Source organism: Colossoma macropomum, unplaced genomic scaffold, assembly GCF_904425465.1.
Source record: "Colossoma macropomum unplaced genomic scaffold, Colossoma_macropomum, whole genome shotgun sequence".
In the NCBI taxonomy this organism is placed as follows: domain Eukaryota; kingdom Metazoa; phylum Chordata; class Actinopteri; order Characiformes; family Serrasalmidae; genus Colossoma; species Colossoma macropomum.
The window spans coordinates 12,743,054-12,767,365 of NW_023494797.1; the positions used below are offsets into that span (position 1 = coordinate 12,743,054).

Below are 24,312 nucleotides of genomic sequence, written 5' to 3' on the forward strand. Positions count from 1 at the left end.
AAGTGTATGACGCACTACTGTTTCCATTTAAATAAACATTTTGCTAGTTGTTAGCCTAAAGCCTTGCCTAAAGCCTTGCTTCCTGCATCACATGGCTGGGGCCGACTACAGCCTTAAATAAAGCACAACAACTTGTTCATAAGTTGTGTGTCTTCTTTCCTAGCGGTAAACACTACAATACTGTATAAACCCTTTAATAACTATGTATCTGTATCTCACACCCTCTGTAGGCCCTGTAGCTTTAAATGTCCTAATTCAGTCCTGAGTGGTTGTGAGTTTTTGAAAAGTGTGACCCAGTTACATACAAAATGCATCATTTGATTCTATTGAGTGGAAATAAATGAAAGTGCACAGTAGAATATTATCTGGGAAACTTGACAGAGATACTGCTCTCCGAGCTGGCACACAAATCGACACAGTATCGACTGCTGTAAAATAGGCTTCATTAACTGGAGAGAGAAGTAATTTGAGATTGCATGACTTCTGACAGGGCACCAAGCCTGATCTTAACTCTCTGTATTTACCAGCGAGAAGCCTTATTGATGAAGCAGTTAGAAATAATTGTGTTGTCAACCATGCTGTGTAGTTGAGAAGATCTTTTGGATCCTTTTGTTACTTTATGTTTTTGTACTCACCAGGGGGAAGGAAAGTTCATGAAATTCAGGGCTTTGGTTCTCTGCAGGACCGGAAAAATGAAAAAGAATTATTCTGACCTCCAGGTCTGATGAAATAATTCATTTTTCCGGTGATCCAACGTTGTATTTTACCATTTTATTCCTGATCTGCCGTTAAGGCATTAAGCAGCACATGGATTTCTGACTTGGAGAATGCGCCAGTTCATGAGAGATCATTTGCTAAATGTCAAGGAACAAATAGCAAAATTGTCAGTGCGTAGACAGTGCAATCAGGATGTAATGCAGTTTTTGTCATTGTGGCTCATTCCAGCACATTAGATTTGAAATGAAACAGGTCTTATAATGTTAAAGTGCAGAATGATTAATTTGAGGGTATTTACATCTGTATTTCGTGGGTTAAAGGAATCACAGATGGTTTGAAGTGTTTTACATGTTTAGCAGGTCAACATGTAGGCATAAATGTGTTAAAAGCTCTGTTACAAATCCCAGTTACAGTGGATTTCAACTTGCCGGCCGTGGTGGTACTGCTAGGCAGGGGCTACCTGGCAGTCATTTTTTTTACATTTGAAATTTAAACAATTGACCAAATTTTATTGTGATAATTATTTGCAAAATTAAACCTTCATATTTAAGTCAAACTCACTGATTTATCTGCCAAAATGCAGGACTGACAGTCATATGCCAAATTCAAATGACATATTTTGTTGATTGTTGATTTTGTTGAGTAAAAAAAAAGTACTAAAATATGCAAATTTTAGTGCACATTGGAAAAAAATAAAACAAAAAATATCAAATTTGCCATAGCTTCTAACAGGCCACATTGTATGTTTATATTTTTCCAATGTATTAAATTCAGCAAACAGCAATTGTGCATTATAGCATGTACAAATGTTCTCTGTAGAGGATGTGTTAACTTATTTTCACTTTGAAAATCAACAAAACATAATTTTACAATTTTGATCATATGGAATTCATTATCCTGGACAAATGGCCGCAAACATGCTGTTTATTATGTGTTGTGATTGTACAGTCAAGCAAAATTCGACAGGTTACACTGACTATTGTGATATATTGTGATTGGGATGGTCAACTCCTATTTTTGGCTTTTGTGTGGTCAGTTGTGTCGGTCATGAATTGCAAAAGGTTGGGAAAACTCTCACATCCAGATAGCAATAATGGTACTGCAGGATGTGTAAGTTTCTAGTGGGTTGTATTTTCTACAAACCCAGATATTGGCATCACACATGGTCATATTACCGCATACTGTTCGAGTTTGCTATATAAACACTATTTCAAAGCATAACCTTCCATCCCTACTCTATGGTCCATGCATGGAAAGTAATCTATAAAAAATTAGCCTATTTTAAATGCAAAAACAAATGTGTTTACATAGATCCGCCTATTCAGAACACAATGGTTTAGTCCCGCCCATTCACACTGAAGTTAAAGAGTGTGTTTTAGGCCAGACTAATTGAACAAGGCATAACTTAAGGCAGTGGATCAGAACAGAGGACATTTATATATGTCAGTTTTAAAGGCACAGAACCTAAAACAGCCTGTTTAAATCTAATGGAATGAATTATGATTGTTTTTGGTACATAAAACTAGGTAGTAAGTGGACTTCAGAGGGAAAAAAACATGGTGCAGTGTGGCTTATGTGCATTCATGATTTGTGAGTCTAATGATGTGAGGAAAGAAACTTTTTCGTACTCTTGTTCTTCTGACTTTGAGATAGAAAGTTTCTAAAATAAACAAATAAATAAATAACATAGAAAACATTCCAGGTTGCAGGATGAATGTCAGGACTTCTCAAACGTCTGTCAGGAACAAGATAAGGTTGAAGTTGAAGTTCAGCCACTGTTTTGTCTCTGTGGGCTGGCTGTGCAGATTCAGTCTGACATTTTTCCATCTGCCTGCGTCTTAACCCTCACCTGCACTTCCCGTATCCAGCCTGTGTTTAAAGCGGGAGACGTTTGAGGAAGGAGAAGTCATTTATCCTTTATCCATCTGGCAGCCGGTAAGCCTGCGAGTGCCAGATGCAGTGGGACAAGCTCCCTGCTCCATGTAAGATAAAGTGCCCACCTTTCTCCCCTCATTCTGAAGCTGGCTTTGATGTACTCCGACTTCTCCTACCTCTCCTTCTGCACCCTCACTCTCGCATCATCCTTCCTCGCTTGTTCCTCGCCTTTTCTACTCTGACCTTATTTCACCTGACCTTTAGCCCATTCTCTGATGCTATCTCTCTCTCGCTCGCTCGCTCCTTTACTCTCTCTCTCGACCTCTCACTCTTCTTTCTCTTATTGCGCTCTCTCTCTCTTTCCCACTCTATAATAATCTTCCTTCACTCATTCTTTCTCTCTCTTTCTTTCTCTATCAGTCACGCTGTCTTTCTGTATCACCCTCTCTGTTTCTCTCATTTCTTTATCTTTTTCTCACTTGTTCTTTCTGGCTCTTTCCCCCCTCACTCTGTCCTTCATTGTCTTTTGCTCTCTCCCTCTTTCTCTCTCTTCTTCCTCTGATTCTTTCTCTTTTTCACTCTCTTAATCTTTCTTTCTCTGTCAGTCGTTCTATCTTTCTGTCTTTCCTTCTTTCTGTTTCTCTCGTTCTCTTTCTTCTCTCTTTCTTTGTCTCTTTTCATCTCTCTCTCTGTCCTGCACTCTCTCATTCTTGCTGTACTCTTTCTCTGTCTCTATCTCTCTCACCCTCTCACTTTCTTTCTTTCTTTCTTTCTTTCTTTCTTTCTCTTGATCTACTCTCTCTTTCTCTTTCTCTCTCTCACCCTGTCTCACTCGCTTGCTTGCTCTCTCCCTCTTTCTCACCCTCTCTTTCTCTCTCTATATATATCTCTGTCTTTCTTTCTTTCTCTTGATCAACTCTCTCTTTCTCTATCTCTCTCTCACCCTCTCTTACTCGCTTGCTTGCTCTCTTCCTCTTTCTCACTCTCTCTCTCTCTCTCTCTCTCTCTATCTTACTCTCTCTCTTTCTTTCTTTCTTTCTTTCTTTCTTTCTTTCTTTCTCTTGATCTACTTTCTCTTTCTTTATCTCTCTCTCACCCTCTCTTGCTTGCTCTCTCCCTTTCCCACCCCCTCTTTCTCTCTTTCTCTCTCTCAACCCTTTTTTGCTCTCTTGATCTACTCTCTCTTTCTCTCGATCTCTCTCTTACCCTCTCTCACTGTTGCTTGCCTCACTGTTGCTTGCCTTTGTTCTCTCGCCCCCTCTCTTTCTTTCCTCCCCTCTTTCTCCCTCTCACCCGCTCTTCCTTTCGTTCTTCCTCTCTCTCTCTCTCTCCCTCCCCCTCTCTCTTTCTCTCTCTCTCTCTCTCTCTCTCTCCCTCAGGTATGGAGTGATAAATCTTGACTGCAGCTCCTCCTCTCACTCATAACGCTCCGCTCAGTGTGTGTCCTTCTCCCGAAAGCTTATCGTCTCTCAGGCTTGTGACACATGAATGCTAACAGAGAACGAACAGATTAGTCAAGCTGGAGTGGCTGCAGTCAGACCAATATTGGATAAGGAAGATTCTTTCTTTATCTGCCTCCTGCATCCATTGCCATTGCACTCACCTCTATGAGTTTCATTTAAAATGAAATTACAGTAATGAATTCATCTGTAAATGGCTCTGTGGGGTTGACTGAGCTATAGAATGACTTTTCTCAATGAGGTCTATGTAGCTGTTATAGATGCCTGTGAATATTCTTGATTCTTCTAAAGGAAGTCATTACATTTCTCTGAAGAAACCCTATGGGTCTAAACATCCTGTTGATGCTAACATAAATAGCTCACCAGCAAAAGGTGAGGGTGAAGGCTGGACTGAGGGTGGACCAAATTTGCAAAAACATTACATCTGTATACTTGACATCGTCACAGTACATGCCATTTAGTTTTCTATGGCTAGGCCAGTCACAGTAATGAAATTGTAGCTGATGATAAATTACCATATATATTGTTGTGAATAACAATTGTATTTTTTTAATTGTATGCTATTTAAGTACAAGCCTAAAGTGGCCAAAATGGCTGATCTGCAATCTTGCTTGCAGTTGTCAATACTTACTTGCTCCACAGAAACAGCTGGGGCTCAAATAAACAAACATCACTCACCGCGGCCCTCTAAAGGTGTTACAGTTCTAGTCAGAAGTTAGAACTTTTATTGTTTTCATGAGGTTTCTCAATAAATGCATTTTCTACTATTATTTGCATGAATTTGCTTCAAACAGGCTGGTCAGCTAGCTAACAGGCTAAAAGATAGCCAACATTCTAAACAACTCCATCATTAATATCGCAGGCTTGAATTAAAGTACTTACGGTATGATTAACTGTTAAACAGCAGAATAAAAGTCTAAAAATGTTGACTTGAATGACTGACACACTTTAAATCTCCGTGTTTCAGTCAGAAGTAGCGTCACACCCAAGCTGAATCCCAAACAGCTCCATACTCCCTAAATAGTGTGCTAGTTATGAACGTTTAGAAATTATAGGCTCTACAGCCAAATAGTGCATCATTTATTGAGTCTGGATGTGTCTGAGTCCTAAACGACCATTTCCTAGCTGTATTTAGCATCGTTCAGGTGCAGGATCCAGTATTTAAGTTCATACATTGTGCACTTTGTAGGAAGCAGGGAGCTATTTGAGGTTAAGCCCCAGCACAAGAAGAGGGGCGCTGCTGGATTGTAAGACTCGCAGTTGTAATTTGGTGACAAAATTACTGCTTTGCGTCGTGCCTAAGAACATCCTTCTTAAAATCGCAGCAACGCACAGCCTCTCATGGCTTATTGCTTTGTTATATACTATACACTGATTGTTGTTATTAACAGGTTATCTATAATTGGTCTAAATCTGTATATTTTATGATACTTGAAGTTGTTTAGTGTTCTAGTTCAAAGTGCTGAAGATACCTATGATATACTCAGAAAAGCATTATATGATATATTTGGCATATTTATTTCAATAATAATAACATATCATATTGCCCTCTTTACTTACCATATATTCAGAATTCCTGCTTGTTCTACTAATCAGTGTTTTTGTGGATTTTTTGTGCTCAGATGCAAGACCTTTTCTCTTCAGTTTTAATTTTGGGAGCTTTTTTATGACAATAACAATAACAAATCATTTTACCACCTCTAGTCTGAATTCCTACAGACAATGTGTAGTGGAGCTTTGCAGTGTTTTTAAATTGCCTGCTAACATCAATTATTGCATATTTCCACAGATATGGAGAAGCAGACCGAAGGCTTGGGGTCCGGCCACAAAAAGCTTTCCCACTCCTCCCCAAGTCACCCAGACAGAGAGGAGTCCAGTGACAGTGGAGAGGAGACGCAGGGGGTGAGTGATGTCCACTACCTATTCTATTTACTAGCCACTTTATTAGAAATACCCTATTGGTACACTTTGTAAGTGCACAGTTAGAGACCATAGCTCGTCTTTTTCCATACACCGTTTGTCATCCTCTAGCTCAGGGGTGTCCGAAATTATCTGCAAAAGGCCGGTGTGGCTGCAGGTTTTCATTCCAACAGAGCAAGAGCACACATGATCAGTCGTTTGACTGTGCTTCAGCTTAATTGGAATGAATACCTTGTAGATAAGATTGGATACCCCTGTTCTAGCTCTTCACCGGTGGTCAGTTTTTAACCATAGGACTACTGCGAATCATACTCAGTCTGACAGTTACACTGAGCTGTTTAAAAATCACAGCATCACTGCTGCACCTGGTACTCTCACACCAGCATCACTCCCTCTAACATGTCACAGCCATGTCCGTGTCACTGCTGTGCTGAGAATGATCCACCATCTATTTAATGTCTGGTCAGTGGTGGACCTGCGGTGGTCCATTTCTGTCAATAGGCGAGGTAGAGGGCAGCTAATAAATTGTGCTGCAAAACATGGGCCATAGTCAGTAATCCCAAACCTACAAAGTGCACCTGCAAGGTAAGAGTCTCTGATAAAATGGCCAGGAAGTGTAGCTACAAGGAACAGTACTGTGCAACAGTCAAATTTCTTGCCAAAATGGCCACTAAGTGCAAGTTATTCATTTTTAGCTCCAGGAAAAAAAGCAGAAATCATATGAAGAGTTTCATTCCAAAACACTGTATAACCATTTGTAAAAAACTTGGATATAAAAAAATTTGAAAAGAATAATATTACACAAAACAAATTTTTATTTCTCTAATAAATGTTGTTTCCTCCGGGTGCCCCAGTTTCCTCCCACATTCCAAAGACATGCAGTCAGGCCAATTGAACATACTAAATTGCCCCTAGGCGTGAGTGTGTAAGTGATTGTATATGTCTGTCTGTCCTGTGATGGACTGGTGACCTGTCCAGGGTGTTTCCTGCCTTCCACCCAATGACTGCTGGGATAGGCTCCAGCTCCCCGCACAACCCAGAAGCATAAGTGGCTTAGATAATGTGTGTGTGTATGTGTGTGTGATTTATAGCATTAATATTTCTTATATGTGTAAAGTCCACACCCAACAAATTAAAATTTTTGAAAATGCTCTCTAATATATCATGTAAGGAAACCCTAAATATATTTAACAGAAATTTAAACAAAAGCTTAGACAACCAAATATGATTTTTTCAAACTATTTAATTTTGTTCACTCTGCATTTATTACATCCTCCATTCTGTTCAGGAAACTTGCTTTCAGTTTTTCAAAGAAAACTGCAGAAACATTTTTCCACATCTCCGAAGTTCAGTCTTAGAAGTACTTTCTGCTTCTCACAATCCAAGTAATCCCAAACTCATTCAATGATCTAAGCTGTGGAGTGGTCAGTCTGTTGTTCTGAGAGCACCAGCAGCTTCTTTGTTTGATTTCCTTTTCTCAGTGAGGCTTCTTGACAACTATATACCCTTTCAGACTCATAGCACTGAGTTGTCTTCTCACAGTGGAAGGATAGACAGAAACACCTGTGGATGTTTTCAGATCTGAAACAGTTTGATTTTCTCCTCTCTCTCAAAGATGAAAGCGTGAAGCTCTGTTTATCTAATGGGGACAATGTTGATGGTCTAACAGGTCTTGCATGGTTGTTTGTGTCACTTTCTGTTTCACTGAAAAACGAATATCTTGTACTTAATGGCCAATTTGACTGGATATTAAATTAACAAAAAGCTGGTCATGGACTTTTGCATAGTGCTGTAGGTTTAACATGTATAAAAACCCAGTGCCCATCTTTGCTTATTTAACATCTTGACTTCTCAATCCACTGACTGAAATTCTTTGTCTTGCATTCTGTTCTGGCCATTGTAGCTGTGTGCAGACATTGTTTGAGTCCTGAACCACCCTTCTTTTGCAATTAAGCCAACCTATTCTCTGAATGTCTCTTTTGCCGAGCAACTATATATTCACACAGCAGGATAGCTTTGCTTCCAATAGCCTTTTAAATACCATTTAATTCATGGTAATTTCAGGTCATCGGAGTAGTTGTCTCCTCAGTGGCTAATGTCGCTCTCTGTGGGGGTCCAGGCATGTAATAGACTTTATAGAAATGATGCACATAATCATTCACAGGACCACAGTCACTCGCTAATGCATTAATGGACAGAGCACTGTGCGTCTTTTCATTCCTGACATTCCCAGCTGTGTGTAGAAATACACAGAATGATTTGTTGAGCGTCTTGTAATGCAGAGACTCATTTAAAGGACAGCATTATTAGTCTGCCCTATCATTCCTTTTAAAGGTTAAAGATGACTCATTTGGAAGGAAGTTTGGAAATGCTTTGTTTCGTGCTGCATGCACTGTTGGCCTGCCTTCCAAAAAAGCAATGTTAAGCATTAGATTTAAAGGGCTCATAGTTTACATTTTCCTTGTATTTTTTTCTCCTGAGGTCCACTTTGTGTGGGTTTATATACCAAAAACAGGCCTCATTTATTTTTACATGGTCATTTTTCAACTTCTCTTTATGCCTCAGAATTAAAGTCTCTGTTACTATACCTTTAAAGGAATGATTCAGCAAAAAATCTAGTTTACACATTTTTCACTTACCTCAGATATAGTTGATCAGCCAAGACATGTTTGATGTTCATATTTTGCTTTTTTACTGTTACTTTTTTCACTGTACCTACAAGGCTAAAGTTGCTAAAAACCCCTAAAAGTCAATAGACACCTAAACTTTTTTTCAAAAATACTTCCCCAAAACCTCTCTCAACTCGCCTGGACCACGTTTAGGTCTTCATTATGGTCATGCAGACTTGTCAATGTGGATTTAGACACAGTATGACTTATTATAAAAATGAAAAAAACAAGTGCTGTGGTCAATGATCGTAGACAACGGTGTTGTGCTGAATTTTGACTCTCTTGCGAATTCCAGTTCCCCTTCTCATGTATGCATATCATGCAGACATATGAACACTAGACTGGATTCACAATTTCTTTTGTTTCTAATTAAGAAGTTTGAAAGTTCAAGAATCGCAGTTACTCATTTAAGAAACAACAGAAATCATGAATGAAATCACAAATGCAAGATGTCCATATGCCAGCATGACATGCGTGCACACGAAGGGAGTCGAATTCAGCATAACACCTGTTGTCTAAAGAGGCTGCCCGCAGTGTTCAGCTAGACTGCGAAGTTTTATTCATTCTTATAGTTGACAGTAAGTCATAAAACCACACCAGCAAGTCTGAGCAACAAAAGGAAAACAAAGTTTTAGGGATGTATTCACAGAAAAGATTTGGGTGACTATTGAATTAGTATTTGCTGGCATTGTTAGTCTTGTAGTTCTAGTGTTAAACCAAAGAAGCTAAATTTCAATACCAAATGTTTTGGCTGCTCAACTACATCTGGTGTAAGAAAAGAAAACTGTGCACACAAGATTTTTAGCAGAACTATTTCGTTAAAACGGATATATGTTAAGATATAAACAAAATGATAAATGATATGTAAATTACCTGCATCATACATCATTCAAAACATTCCTAACAACTTTATTGGGTAGGTAAGCTGCTGTAGGTTGGATATGTGGATACATATAGATGTGTTGTTTGTGACATCACAAAAGCAGTGAATTCAAGGCTGTTCTTGAAGCCTTATTTCTAATGATGGGGTGCATGGACTGGGGAGTAAAGAGTATGTTTTTACATTTTAACAATGTTTATGTACTTCATCAATTGTTTTTAAAAAAATGGAGGAAAATTTGTTTTTCCCAAGACATGGGTCATTTACAGACCCACACAAAGTTTACAGTGAAAAGTGTATTGGCAAAAGCTGATGCAGTGGGATGAATGTAGACAGGTCCTCATGATTTAGGAGCAGGAACGCTCACCTGTATCTGTGCCAGCATTGGGAAGAATTTAATCATGGCAGGATGTTTATGAACCCAGGAGAAAATGCTACTCAGCCTTTTCTTTAACTCCTCTTTGACACGGGGGCAGTAAATTGTGTGCCCTTTTTTCGGCACAGCATGACAGCTGCAGCCATACAAATGCTTCTCAGTGGCACCTATGCCATGATTCTGGATGATCTTTCATCTTGTAGCTCACATTCTATTCCTGCGTGCTCCACCAAGCAGCGGTACGCATATGCAAGCACTTTCTCAACTGTTTGCGTCAGCATTTGGTGACATTAACTATCATGATACATCACGATCTTACAGTACTGTGTCAGAGACCATCCTTCATATATTTAATTTACAGATAAACAGCCAATAAGTACAACTTACTAATTTTTCTGCATAAAAAGCTGAATAACAATTACACAGAAGCCTTAACAAGTAAATGCTAAAACTTTTTTTCAGTGTTCAGTGTGTCCACTCTTTACATTTATTACAGCTTCTATTCTTTTTCTTCAAAGAAATCTGCAGGGATATTTTTTCACACATCCAAAGTTCTGTCTTAGAAGTTGGTCACATTTTCTGTCTCACAATCCAAATAAACCCAGTCACATTCAATGATGTTGAGGTCTGGACTCTGGGTTGGTCAGTCAGTTGTTCTGAGAACACCAGCAGCTTTTTGTTTGACTTTCTTTATTTGGCTGTTCCTTTTAGACTCATAGCATTGAGTTGTCTCCTCACAGTGGAAGGATGGACAGAAGCACCTGTGGATTTTTCAGATCTGAAGCAAGAGTGGGGATTGAGTTTCTCTTCTCTCTCAAAGATGAAAGAACTGTTTATCTGATGGGGGCAGTTTTGGTGGTCTTGCACTGTTGTTAAGAGTCCCATTTTCTCTGTTTTTGTTATCATTTTTTGAACTAATCATTTGAAGTTTTGCAGGTGGATTTTCTTATATCTAATCTCCTCAGAAATATCGCTGAGAAATGAAAAACCTGTATTTAAAGACCATTTTGACTGGAAACTAATAAGAGGGTGCATAGTACTGTACAGTCATTGTCCATTTTATCAGCTCCACTTACCACATAGGCCTGTCAAACTGGGGACCTTCTGGGCCAAAGTGCTGTGGAGATTAGCGTTGACCCTCATCTAACGCTCTGAATTCAGTTCATGAAGGCCTTGCTAATTCGCTGATGAGCTGAATCAGGTGTGTTTAATGAGGCAGTATGCTGAAGTCTGCAGTGTTTTGTCCTGTGAGGACTGGAGCCTGACATAGATGCGCTTTGTAGCTCTACAATTACAGACTGTAATCTATCTATTTCTCTGCCTACTTTGTTAGCTCCACTTTACCCTGTTCATCAGTTGTCAGAACCCTCACAGGTATATTTTAGGTGGTGTATAATTCTCAGCACTGCAGTGACACTCACATTGTAGTGTATATGCTGTTGGAGTATTTGAACAGCTCAGTGTCACTGCTGAACTGAGAGTAAACCAACCAAAAATATCAAGCAAACAGCGTCCTGTGGGCAGAAACTGACCACTGATGAAGAACTAAAGGATGACAAACACAAACTGTGCAGCAGCAGAAGAGCTACTGTCTCTGACTTTACATCTACAAGGTGGACTGACAAGGTAGGAGTATCTAATAGGAGGGGCAGTGAGTGGACACTTAACATGCTGCCACCACATCACTGTCACTGCATTGTTTAGAATGACCCGCTACCCAAATAAAACCTGCTCTGTGGTGGTCCTATTGGGGTCCTGACTGTTGAAAAACAGGGTACAGAAGTGTGAAGTGCACCTATATGTGGTGATAAAATGGACAGGGAATGTACCAAATAAGGTGGCCAGTGGCCATAAATCATTATAGTTTTATTGGTCTTATACAAAATATAAGAGAAATGTACCCTTAAATGAAAAAAATATATTACAAATAAATATTTTTGCCAGCTTGGTAGCATAATGTGATATAAGGGAGGCCAAAATTGGGAGTCAAAGTTCATTGAATTTATAAATTAATAAATTAGTACTTAAGTAAAGCACTATAATTCTGGATGAGGTAAGTTGAGCATAAAAACACATTTAAAAAGACTGGAAAACGTTCCTCCAATCTGATTAACAAAAACATTTATCACAGCCTATTTTGATCATCTTTTCCAAAAGAATCTGAAGGTAAAGATGAACATAAAAGGTAGCGTTAAGGGTAGGTAAAGTGAAATACACTCTAAAAACATTAATTTCTAAGCAACTTTCAGTTTAGTCACTTTGAGTTTATGCAAACACACACGCGTCATTGGTGTTTATGACCCGAGTGCCACATTAGCTCAGGTTCGATTCCCTCCGCTGGCTCTCTGCTGCATGCTGCTCAGTGCCAGACCATGATTGAGTTAACAGCAGTCAGAGAGGGAGCAGAAGGAAACAGTGATTTTAGTAATTATCCAAATGGAGTTATAATGCTGCAGCAGAGGAGTGCAGAGTGAAGCCCTGCAGGAGACACAAACGCTCAGGCAGCATTGACTTAGAGGCCAATGAGAAGCCTCCAACTGGTGCTTATTAAGAAAGCAAATGAGCAGGTATCGGCAGTGGCAGTTGCAGATGTCAGTTGGTGAGGGTCACTTTGAGACCACTGAGACAATTACGTCTGATTGTTTGACAGGTCAGTTTTCTTAACTGAAGTAAAATCTATGTTTTTTTATGTCTCCCTACTAATAAATTGACAAATGATTAGAGATTCCAGGCATTTGGCATTATGTATACAATACTCAGTGCACCTGAACTGTCATGGTGGGCATAAGATGAGTTTTACTAATTATATTAGAGATTGGCAACATGATATTTATCATATTTGTGATAAATTGTGTCACATTATATCAGAATATAGCATGAATATCATCAGTACTTAAATACCACTGACCGACTGAATGTCTCATTAAAAAGAGTTGCAATGAGACATGTAGTTAGTCATATTTTAATGGACGGAGTATACTGTTGTATTTGGCTTTACATAAATTTCATTGTACATTGTTCAGTGCTGTTTTTGATAGTATTATTTAAATGTGCCACTAATAATTCTTTTTGGTCAGTTCCAGTATATCAAACCATAATGCATATCATGTATCATGAAAATGTCATGATAATCTGTGCCATATTGTCCACCCCTAATTTATTTATATTGTTGTTTTATAATTTTTTTAGCTCGTACACTGTTTGCAGCCCATTATGCAGAAGTGACTGATTAAATTACATAACAGTGAGCTGTACCTTTAGGTATTATTTCATTTCTTGTCTAGGCTGAATGAGAAAATGAGATTAATACTAATTTTTATCTCAGTGCTTAAAAATATATTTGTGCTACAACACTTGCAACTTTTATAGTACCAGCGCTAAATGCTCACTATACAGCTGAGTGTGTTGAATTGTATCGCAAGCTATCATAAGGTTTGTTAGCTTATGGCTAGTATGTTAGCTTGAGCGTTACATTGGGAACTTCTGTTTCACATATTCTCACGTTTTGTGTGACGTCACACTGTATAGTCACTGCCATTTTGAGGACAGAATCAGGGAGTGACGGTGCTAATGCGATGGCTTTAATTTGCGGTGCTTTGTGAATGATTCACCAGCAAGATGCAAGAGAAGCTGAGAACACAGTGTAGTCTCTCGTCAGTGTTTTCAAACTCCAGTGTTTTCAAACTCCAGGCTTGGAGCCCCTCTGCACTGTACAGTTTAGTGTTTTTCTCTGCTGTTCACACCTCGTTCAGCTCAAGAAGGGAGTAATTAGCTAATAATATAAGGTATTTTAATCAAGGAAACCACAGTTATGCAGTGCAGGGACTGGAGCTGGGGAACTCTGCACTAACTGCACTAGCAAACTTACAAAATCATGTCTGCTAAAACATGACGTAGTTTTTCGACATTGACTCTTATATTCACTCTTATATTTAACGTTTATGTTTCTCCATTCAAACGTCATTTAAATCTCCAGAAACAAAGAAGTAAAGTTATACCGGCTGTTTGCAGCTCCAGTAGGGGGACAACTGTATCTCTCAGCTGTTAACATTAGCAAAAGTTATCTAAAGGCCAGGATTGTTCACATCTGTGTTAATTAGCTGATGTCGTTACCCTCCTATGATGACAAGTTTTTCTCCTCTTTATGCAACACCATGGGATCCCACCCTGACCTGAAGAGCCAGTGGGCTTCTGTGCATTTAAATGCTTTGAGAGACTCTCCAGAATAGAGAGAGGTTGTGTATGAGATAAATATAAATGTTAGGAAAACACAAATTTGGCAGCTTTCCACCAGTTTAAGTGGGACCAGGAGTTTGCGGGAAACTGTTTAAGGATTGCAGCCTACGTTATCGACTTTGTCGATGAATGAAAGTTGTGAATCGTTACACCTCTGTTCCCTACCGATATTAAGTGTTGGATGTTTGCGTTCCATGATGTTGATCTACCACATGCAATTTAAAAAGTGATCAGAGATTTCAGATTCATTTGGGGTCCACTGGGGTGGGTGGGCCAATCACCAAACTCTCTAAAATCACCACTAGGCATCAGACAATGAAAGGCAAGAAGTATGAATGTGTGTGTGTGTGTGTGTGTGAGAGAGAGAGAGAGGGGGGTCCTTTATGGCCTGTGGTTTTCTTGTATTTTGTAACGCACTGTCTTGTGTTGAAGAATGGCCTTAGGCACATTCTTCTCATTGATTTTCACTAGTCTCCTGTCCGTGTGATTGATTTTTTCCCATCCATTAATCCAGCCTCCCTGCACCTCCCTCTGACTGGCGACAAATCAGTGTGGCTCAGGTCGCTCCTCTACTAATACTAAAAACCTGAAGGGTTGCGTTCAATGCAATTCAATATATTTGTTGTACTCTAGCAATTTATGTCCCTTTAATGGATTGTTCTTCTATGTATTCTTTGGTCACTGTGTTTTGGAGTTTGCGGATGTTTGTTTGGATGGCTCTGCAGCACTTTCTGGTTTACCTGAGTAAAAGTCGAAATTGATTTCTGGCAATCCTGTGGTGGCCTTTATGTCGGCGCTTGCTGCATCTTTGCTGTGCTCAGCGTTCAGGGCCTGGTCGAAAGAGAGGTTAGACTTTGATTCAGTGAGGCTTAGTGGACCTTTTGTTGACAAGCTCATGGAAATCCAGCCCTGAAAAGCTCCCCGAAATTAAACTGAAGAGGAAAGATCTTGCGTCTGAGCTCGAGCGCCCTCAAACTGACCGATAGTGGAAGGAAAACGTCTCAGCAGGAATACTGAACATATGGAAAGTAAGGATTGGGTGGCATGAGGCAAGCCTGAACCGCTCCACGACACTTGCTATTTCACATTGGCAGCAACTGACATGCATTGTGTTGAATGACATTTCCTATGAATCCTGTATTCATAATGCAATATTAATGTATTTATAAGGTGTCATAATACCTGGCATGAGCTTGAATAATTGCTAATAAGTAGTTAAAGTTACATGTGTACCACTTCATAAGGAAAGAGTTTACATCTTTAGAATGCCAAGTTTCATAGCACTTAAAAATATCTGTTCATAATAACGTTGTAAACATGAATGTTATAATGCACTATAACACACAGTAACAAGATTCTCTACACACCCAGGCATACATACAGATAAACATTTGTGAAGTATAATCACTTCCACCCCAACGGAAAAAAATAAAAAAGTTACAAGCATACAGAAGGGAAAATATATTAGCACTAGCATTAAAACACAATAAATCTGTAAACAACAATCCATGTGGAGTAACTACATAAACAATACAGTAACAAGTAAGGAATTGGATGTCAGCCCACGAAGACAACATCTTGTTTTATAAGTTTATTTTTTACCAATTGTTAGATTTTTTTCAGCTGATTTAAAAAATGTTTATTTTTAGAAGCAGTTTTTTTAAAGCTCTACAACAATGTACTGTTTTTAAGCCAGTATGATATTGTTGTTTTACAGTTTCACAGCATCCTGTGTTAAATTCTCAGAAAACATTTACAGTACAGGCAGATTATACTGTATTAAACACTTTATTGTGTGACTACTGTTATAATATTCCAAGAACTCTAATCGTACATTAATGCATAAGGTATTATCAGCTTTACTGTTAAACTCAAATGTACTTTTCTAAAGCAAAAAAGGTCCATCATCTTCACTGCAGCTTAATTTTATGTTTCAGTTTTCCATTATTTAAGTGATAAAAACTAACTGAGCAACATTAATGTCTGTAAATCAAGGAAATGCAACAAGTTTATACTTAGTAGTGATATTGGTTTACTTTGGCCTAGCTAGCTAGCTAATAGCATGCTAGTTTACATAGTATAACCTGTATATTCAAGAGAGTTTATGAACTTTTCTTTTTTGTCTCATATGCCATTACATAGCTGACTCTAATGTAGAAAATTCACTTTTTAAGTGTCATTGTCTTTGTTAGTATCTTTTATCATTGCTGCAATAATGCTAATTTCAGCTAGCTGTTGGATTCAGTCTATATGTCATGTTAGCACCGAACTAACGGTGGTGTACATTCACTTTTCCACGTTGAGTTTAATATTACACAGCTCTAGCTTAAATGCTGACTTTTGGAGCTTGCATGTAACATATTTTTACTTTATATATTGCATTTTTGTGGATGATTTTAGTAAACACTAAATTTTGAAAGAATAGCTGTTTGTATTTTTGAAAAACTGAAATGAAACAGCTGATTCTTTTGCTAGGATTTTTAATTATTTAAAAAGTATAACTCTTTCATTTCCTAATATATGTACACGAATGTATAGTCAGAAAAAAAGGACATGGGTGATTATAATAATATGCTGCAGTCAGTATGAAGTTTCGTAAAAATCGTTTTGTAATGCATTCAAAAATACAGTACAACATCATTACTGTAAACCAGTAATACAGTATATGCTGTTAATTTAAATTACAGTAACTACCTGGCAACTGTGCTGCCAGTGTGCTGCTGTAAATTTCCAGAATTTCTTTGTACAGTGAACTAAATATTGTGAGACATATTGTGTTTTGTGAAAATGTCCTCGACTATCACAATGGAAAGCACACCGCAGGTAGTTTTTAACTTCACTTCACAACTTCACATCTGCTATTTATACCTAGATATGGACTATACAGAAATTGGAGAGACAGTTCTGAAGGTCACCTGGTGGGAAGGAGTGAATGATAGCACATTGAGAAGTGTGTCAGACTGTGTTTTCCCATAAATATGTGCTTTCAAATGATTGCTTTTACAAATTGAAGGCAAAACACTGGTGAAATGGGGTCTCATATCATTGTGTCCCTGAACCCCTGATGTTTAGATGAAGGCATGACCAGGCTATTACCAGACACAACAGTATTCCACCGTCTGCACTCCACAAGCTTTAATCTGATGAATCATATGTTTTGGTTAAACATGTCCATTATTGCCATTATAATGAAGGTGTATGGAGCTTCAGCAGAAGCAGTAACTCAAAGGATGAACCTCTGATAGTAGCCATTATACCATTACCCTTAATATAGCTCTATTACATGCCTCCTTAGTCAATTTCCTGCCTATTAGTCATAAAGATATGAAACCGAGGCACTAAAGTAATGTCTCATGTAATATACCCTCAGCAAAGCAGACATTCAAAGAGTGGAGTGCCTTACCAAATCACAGTTCAAACTGGAATCAATGTTTTCAGTGATATAAAACCAATTTGGCTGCAGATACATGTATAAAATGATTCTAATATACACTATATGGACAAATGTATTTGGACACCTACACATTACACCTACAGGAGCTTTTATGACATCCCATTCTAAATCCATAGGTATTAATATGGAGTTGGTCCCCCCTTTGCAGCTATAACAGCTCCACTCTTCTGGGATGATTTCTACAAGATTTTGGAGAGTGTCTGCGAGAATTTTGCCCATTCACCCAGAAGAGCATTTGTGAGGTCAGACACTGATGTTGGAAGAGAGGGCCTGGTTCTCAATCTCCGTTCTAGTTCATCCTAAAGGTGTTTGATGGGGTTGAGTTTAGGGCTCTGTGAGGGGCAGTCAAGGTCTTCCACACCAAACTCACCCATCCAGGCCTTTATGGACCTTGCTTTGTGCACTGGGGCTCAGTCATGCTGGAACAGTAAAGGTTCTTCCCCAAACTTTTCCCACAAAGTTGGAAGCATTTGTCTAAAATGTCTTGGTCTGCTGAAGCATTACGATTTCCCTTCACTGGAACTAAAGGGTCTAGACCAACCCCTGTAAAACAAGTCCACAGCATTAGCCCTCCTCCACCAAACTTTACAGTTGGCACAGTGCAGTCAGGCAGGTAACGTTCTCCTGGCATTCACCAAACCCAGACTCATCCATCAGAGTGCCAGATAGATGAGCGTGATTTGTCACTCCACAGAATACGTTTCCACTACTCCAGTGTCCAGTGCATCCTATGACAGTGCCATGTCTAAAGTCACTGAGCTCATCAGTACGACCCATTGTACTGCCAGTGTTTGTCTATGGAGACTGCAATGCAATGTGCTTAATTTTATACAGCTGTTAGCAATGGGTGTGGCTGAAACACCTGAACTCAATACTTAGGAGGGGTGTCCCAATACTTTTGTCCATACAGTGTATCTTCACAGGTTTTGAATATTTGCTAACACTTAATAATAACTTTCTTTTAAAAATCATTAACAGACTTTTAAAAGCCACAAGCAAATACTTAGTTCATTAAAATGTGAAAATGTACAAATGTTTTAAAATGAGTTCATATAGTTGTTGATGTGTATATTCATATTCATAAATGATGTTTCCCTGTGTATTTACAACAAATGCTTTTTACAAATAAACAATGAGCTGTACAGCATCAGTTCATGTATACAAATCATCACAGTGAATTACTGATATGAAAACTTTCTAATTAAAGCTCTATGTTTTGTCCAGTATGTATATATAATGCTAATATCTTAAGATTAAACACACATCACTTTATGTGTGAAGTTCCAGGTCCTGTTAGCAGATGTGTGTTATATATGTTCTCTTTAGTTGTAGCCTTTGTTGCAGTAGCTAAAGTTGAAACTGTTCATTATCAGTTCATGTGTTTAAGAGAAATCAGAGAAATGCTTGTCGTGACTTTGCAAAAATGAAGCCTGAGCAACAAAGAGTCATAGTTTTTGAACACATTTGGCGACGTCTCTCCAGCTGATCTTGGCAGTCAATCGCAGATTTCAAAAATGCAGAGAGAAGAGAGGTGGAGAGACACTGCCAAATGGGCGCGAAACTAAAATGGTACACTGCTCGGTTTCACATGACAGGCATTTCTCACATATATTTTCATAAGACAGTGTGATTTGGGGATCAGGCATGCTTTGGATCCCTGCATGTAAAAGATGGTGCAAAGTGTGATGGCTTATATACATTTTAATACTTTTTTGCTTGTATTAATTTAAAAATGGCATAAATCAGGGAACTTTTTTACAGGAGGTGGGCTTTGTCTGTGCTAGACTGTGTAACATGACATGATTGAAAAGTGCTGTACACAGTTTTAACTTTAGCTACTGTAAAAGGTCTACAACTAAAGAATACATATTTTACAAACATCTGGTAGCATCTGTATTATACTTCACTTGTAAATTATCTAAACGTTTAGCTATAATATATTTTGTCATCACATACACATATATACATAACATATGATGAATAAATATAAAACATAATGTTTATGTCACTGTTAGAAAATTAAGCATCTCAGTAATTCACAGTGATGATTCATATACAGTAACTGATGCTCTACAGCTCATAATTTATTAGTGAAAGCGTTTCTTATTAATATACATAATTTAAAAAAAAATAATGAACATAGAAAGAACTATGTGAACTGTCATTTGTAAAGATTTTATATTTTAGTTTTATGAAATATTTAACAGGAAGAAATAAAAAATTTGATGTGACCAGAATGAGGGACAAAGCTGTAGATGCTGCTATAGTAATACAGAAAGCTGTAAAGCATCAAGTTATAATAAAATGAATTTCCAGCATCCCTTTTGTTAAATGTTAAAACAGATAACTTAAACCACTTAAATCAATACATCACCACCCACAATCCCAGCACATCACTGATTACGTGCAATAGAACAGAAATAGAAAGACAAATCTGAGTACATCAAATTGATATGGACAATTGATATTGACATTTGATTGTCCAAACAGCGTGGGCAAAACTGTACTACAGTAGAGCTCCCATATCCCAGCCTTATATGGCCGTATACCTCCAAGACATTTTTTGGAAAAAAAATATTTTATACAGAAACACCATGAGGTTTGAGACCAATGTATAGAGCTTCTCTGGTTTATATTGCACTACACTATATGTAAATAGTTCCTCTCGTCACATATGTGTATTCATCATATTTTAGATGCAAAGCACCTCGTGAACCTGGCTTGTAAGGGTAGTTTCAGGGTTAGGGTTTGCACTGGTGATGCCATTGTTTGCTTATAAAGAGAAGATTTGCTGCTTAATTTTGCTGCCTTGCCACTGCAAGTTGAATCAAACTGACCTTTGACACAGCGATGGCCTTTCCAAAGCGCAACCAGCGACACAAACTGTTGCGTATGACATGATGTATATCTACTTTCTTTTTCACTACATCTTTGTCTTCTTACACCCTGTCCTCATAATGACCACTGAGCTTTTTTTGAGAATTTTTTTTTTTTTTTTGAGAAATTAGCAAAATTACACATGACTACACTGTGTCAGGTGGACGGTTTTCAAACTTTGGCCCCTAGTGTTGAGCAAAGCAGGATTGTACACCCAACATTGCAAAAAGTTTGTCTTCTGAAAGCACCCTAACTCTTTCACTAAAGTAGACACTTGATGCACTGAAGTAGATTTTTTTTTGGTGCTTCACATCAGTGACACTGTGTGTCCTTGATAAACATAACTAATCAAATAAGAATTGTACAAAAATAATCAAACCAAATTATGAATTTTGAGATTTTTAATGCATTGAATTGTTTTCAAAATAACTGTAATCAAATCAAATCTTTCCAAAGGTCACAAATTTACACCTAAAGTATTTTGTCACTGCCAAAATAAAAATATTGATCTCCAAAATAGAAACTTTATAGGAGAGGCCAAAATAATTATTTACTTGCAATGTAAGTTACTGTAAAAAGTAATTTTGCAGTCTTTCTGTCTGTTCATTCATCATGAAAATTTCACACAATATAAAGCACAACTGCCGTGCTCGAATGATGTCGAAAAGTAAACATTGAAAAAAAATTATACACTCTCCATTTCTTTTTTTGCACTCTCAGAATTCTAGCTGCCTTTCAAGCCAGTCTCTGTATGCTGCGATGCACTGAAAGTAGGAAGTAGGTTTGTCTGCTATGAGACTTGCAGGGTTGAGTTTAGATCAGTTCCTCTTCCAGCAGTCTCTTGAAGTAGTGTAAGTCTGGCAGTGTTCCACCGCTGGTGTGAGTGTGACAGGTTGAGTTGTGTGATGGGGGCAGTGGAGATGAGTGAGTGTGTTTGTGGAGAGATTGCCCAGAGGAGCTCCCGGAAGTTTGCCTCTCTGCGCACATGTTCACTAGCTCTGTGTATTCCGGGAACACTGCTCTTCTTGAATGTGGGGAAGAGTTTAAGTTTGTTTTCCCCTTTAAACTAAGAGAAAAGGCTCTGCTGGTCATGTCAGCAAACATGGTTTTAAGATTGATTTTGGTCTCAAGGTTGACTACACTGCAAAACATGATATCTTGGCAAGTGAAATCAGATTAAGTCTAGCAAATATTTCTCATTATTAGACTGTTGTGAGCGTATTATAAGATTATTTAACCTAGGCTCCCCCAGAAGAAAGGAAAAACACTTAGCAAAAATGTGTGTTTTGTTATATTTCTAAAGTGAAATTAGTATAACAAATTCTCTACAGTAAACTAGCTTAAATATGACATTTTCGGTTAATTTTAGTGCACAATTTTAAATTATTTATCTGCACATTTTAATGCACAATTATGGTTAATTTGCAGAATTTAACATTTTAACATTTTAAAAATGAAAACATATTAAAAATGCCAAAAGCTTTGTACATGCCTCATTTAATGTTTTATCCCCCAGTATGTTACATTAAGCAAAGTAACAGATGTTTGTTCTCTGTAGAGTGTTAAATTATTTTCCCTTAGAAAATCAACAAAAATTCCATTTGACCCAGTGCACTCAAACTTTTGCATTCAGCTTTAAAGTAAGACATAATAAATTTATGAGTGATAAATGGTAATAATGAAAGCTATTGTACACACTCGTACATTCTGTGTAAATCCTTTGATTTTTATCATTTCATTGTTGCCATTACAGTATAATTTCACTCTCCTTCGTTTTCTCTCACAATGGACTATAATCTATCAGCTCTGCGTGATGATCTATGGCATTCATTCAGTGTTGCCACATCACGTCCACATACTTATGATTTTAAATAAAAAGGAGATTAAGATTTTTTTAAGAGCAACACGGGTTAACAGAAGTGCCCTGCGATGGACTGGCGACCTGTCCAAGGTGTATCCTGCCTTCCGCCCAATGACAGCTGGGATAGGCTCCAGCACCCCACCGCAACCCAGAAGGATAAGCGGTTTAGATGATGGATGGATGGATGGGTTAACAGAAGGGGAAACTTGGGCAAGAAAAAAGGATATGAGGCAGAGAGTGAGAGAGAGAGGGAGATATGAGTACATGTTCACTATCTAGTGCAAAGAACAAGAAAGAAAAGAAGAATCAGTGAGTTGTAAAGGATTCAGGTAGTCAGTGGGGAGGTTTAAGAATTGGTGTAATAGGTGTAAGTCTTTCTAGGCAGCAGCAATACTCAATTAGGTTGTGGCATTTTTAAGAGATGATTGATTGGTATTACTGGGCCCAAAGTGTGCCAAGAAAACATTCCCCACACCATTACACCACCTTCACTAGCCTAGACAGTTGACACAAGACAGGTTGGATCCATGGATTTATGCTGTTGGAGCAAAGTTTGGTAAATGCTAAATTTGCTAAATAGGTGCCACTGATTCCAGGGTTTATATCTAGCAAAAAGCAAAATTATCTGCCAGTTAAGATAATTTTAATTTAAATAAAAGTACAATTTATTAAGAGAAGTAAAATGTCTAGAAATTGGCTGAATAATCATTTAATGTTATTACAACAATCTCAGACTAAAATATTACGTACACTGACTGGAAGATTTCACTAACCAAAATATATATATATATTTTTTTTGCAGTGCAGGAGACAGTTTTGAAGGTCGTTGAATCGAGTGAAGCTGCCAGAGAGTATGTGTGTATGAAATGTTAATTAATATATCAAAAAAAAAGTCCCATAAAAAAAGAATAGTAACTGTTGCGATAGCATCAAATTAGGAAAAAACTGTGAAATCAAGCACAGCATATGCTCTTTATAGTGGAAACACTTTCTCCATGTGTACGTCATGACCCTGGCCTTGTGTCTGCTCCGTACAGCAGAGGAGGCTGAGTGTGATAGCAGTGAGGCGGCGGGCTGAGGCAGGCTGGTGCCCCAGGGCAGCTGGGGGAAGATGAGGGGAGTTAAAAGAGAATGAGGAACAACATTAAAAGTTGAGTGGAGAATGGATTCCCCATCCACCAGCAAGCTGCAAGCAAAGCAGCCATGCTGGATTTATTTATAGATCATCTATTTATAAAGCATAATGTTACTTTGCACTTCATTTTCTCGAACTGCCTCGCATTTTTTGGCTTGCTGTTCACAGTCAAAAAATAAGAGTGCTAAATTGGAGTTTTTTGGGGGGATTTAAACATTCATTCGACCTAACGTCGAAAACTGCCCTGCAAGTTTCTTAAACAACTTTACGACACAACTGATTTTCCCAAAACGTATCTTAAACTCATAATATCATTCGAAACAATAGAGTCACATTTTCTTTTAGCAGTTTTTATATCATTCTATTTACCTACTCATTTCAAATTCATTAGCGATGCAGTGTTATTATTGAGGACTATAAATACCATAAATATCAATTTTGCATCCAAGCAATTTTGGCATTGACAAACTCCACAGTCTAATTGTTTTTCAGCCAGCAGCAACGAGATGTAATGATGAGTTATGAGAATGAGGCTTCTGGACTGGAGCTGTTTAAGCAGGCCTATTGTGTGGAAAGCAATTACTGACAGAATTCAAAAACTGGGTGGAAAGCTTCTTTGTTTGCCCTTTACCGAAACCTCACTCACTTAACCTGAGTATTCAGCAGCAAAGCATTTGTCATGTTGTCACTATGAAACAAGCCTGCAAAACAACAATGTGATGCAGTAATAAGTCGAAAACTGTTAATTGTACTTTTTAGCTGTTGTTTAGAGTAGCTGAATGACTGGAATTCAGAATTGACCACATTTCAATATTAATCACCAGACTAGCATTCAGTTGTATGTAAAAGTTT

At 38.0% G+C, this 24,312-nt stretch overlaps 1 protein-coding gene across 1 annotated transcript in view; it reads left to right on the forward strand.

Moving 5' to 3' along the window:
• The window catches only part of b4galnt4b (beta-1,4-N-acetyl-galactosaminyl transferase 4b), a 157,874-nt gene that overhangs the window by 44,171 nt on the left and 89,391 nt on the right, over window positions 1–24,312 (forward strand). Inside the window, exon 3 of the mRNA XM_036584322.1 lies at window positions 5,842–5,954. Within this exon, the coding sequence (XP_036440215.1) occupies window positions 5,842–5,954 (113 nt within the window). The remainder of the gene's footprint in view (window positions 1–5,841; window positions 5,955–24,312) is intronic.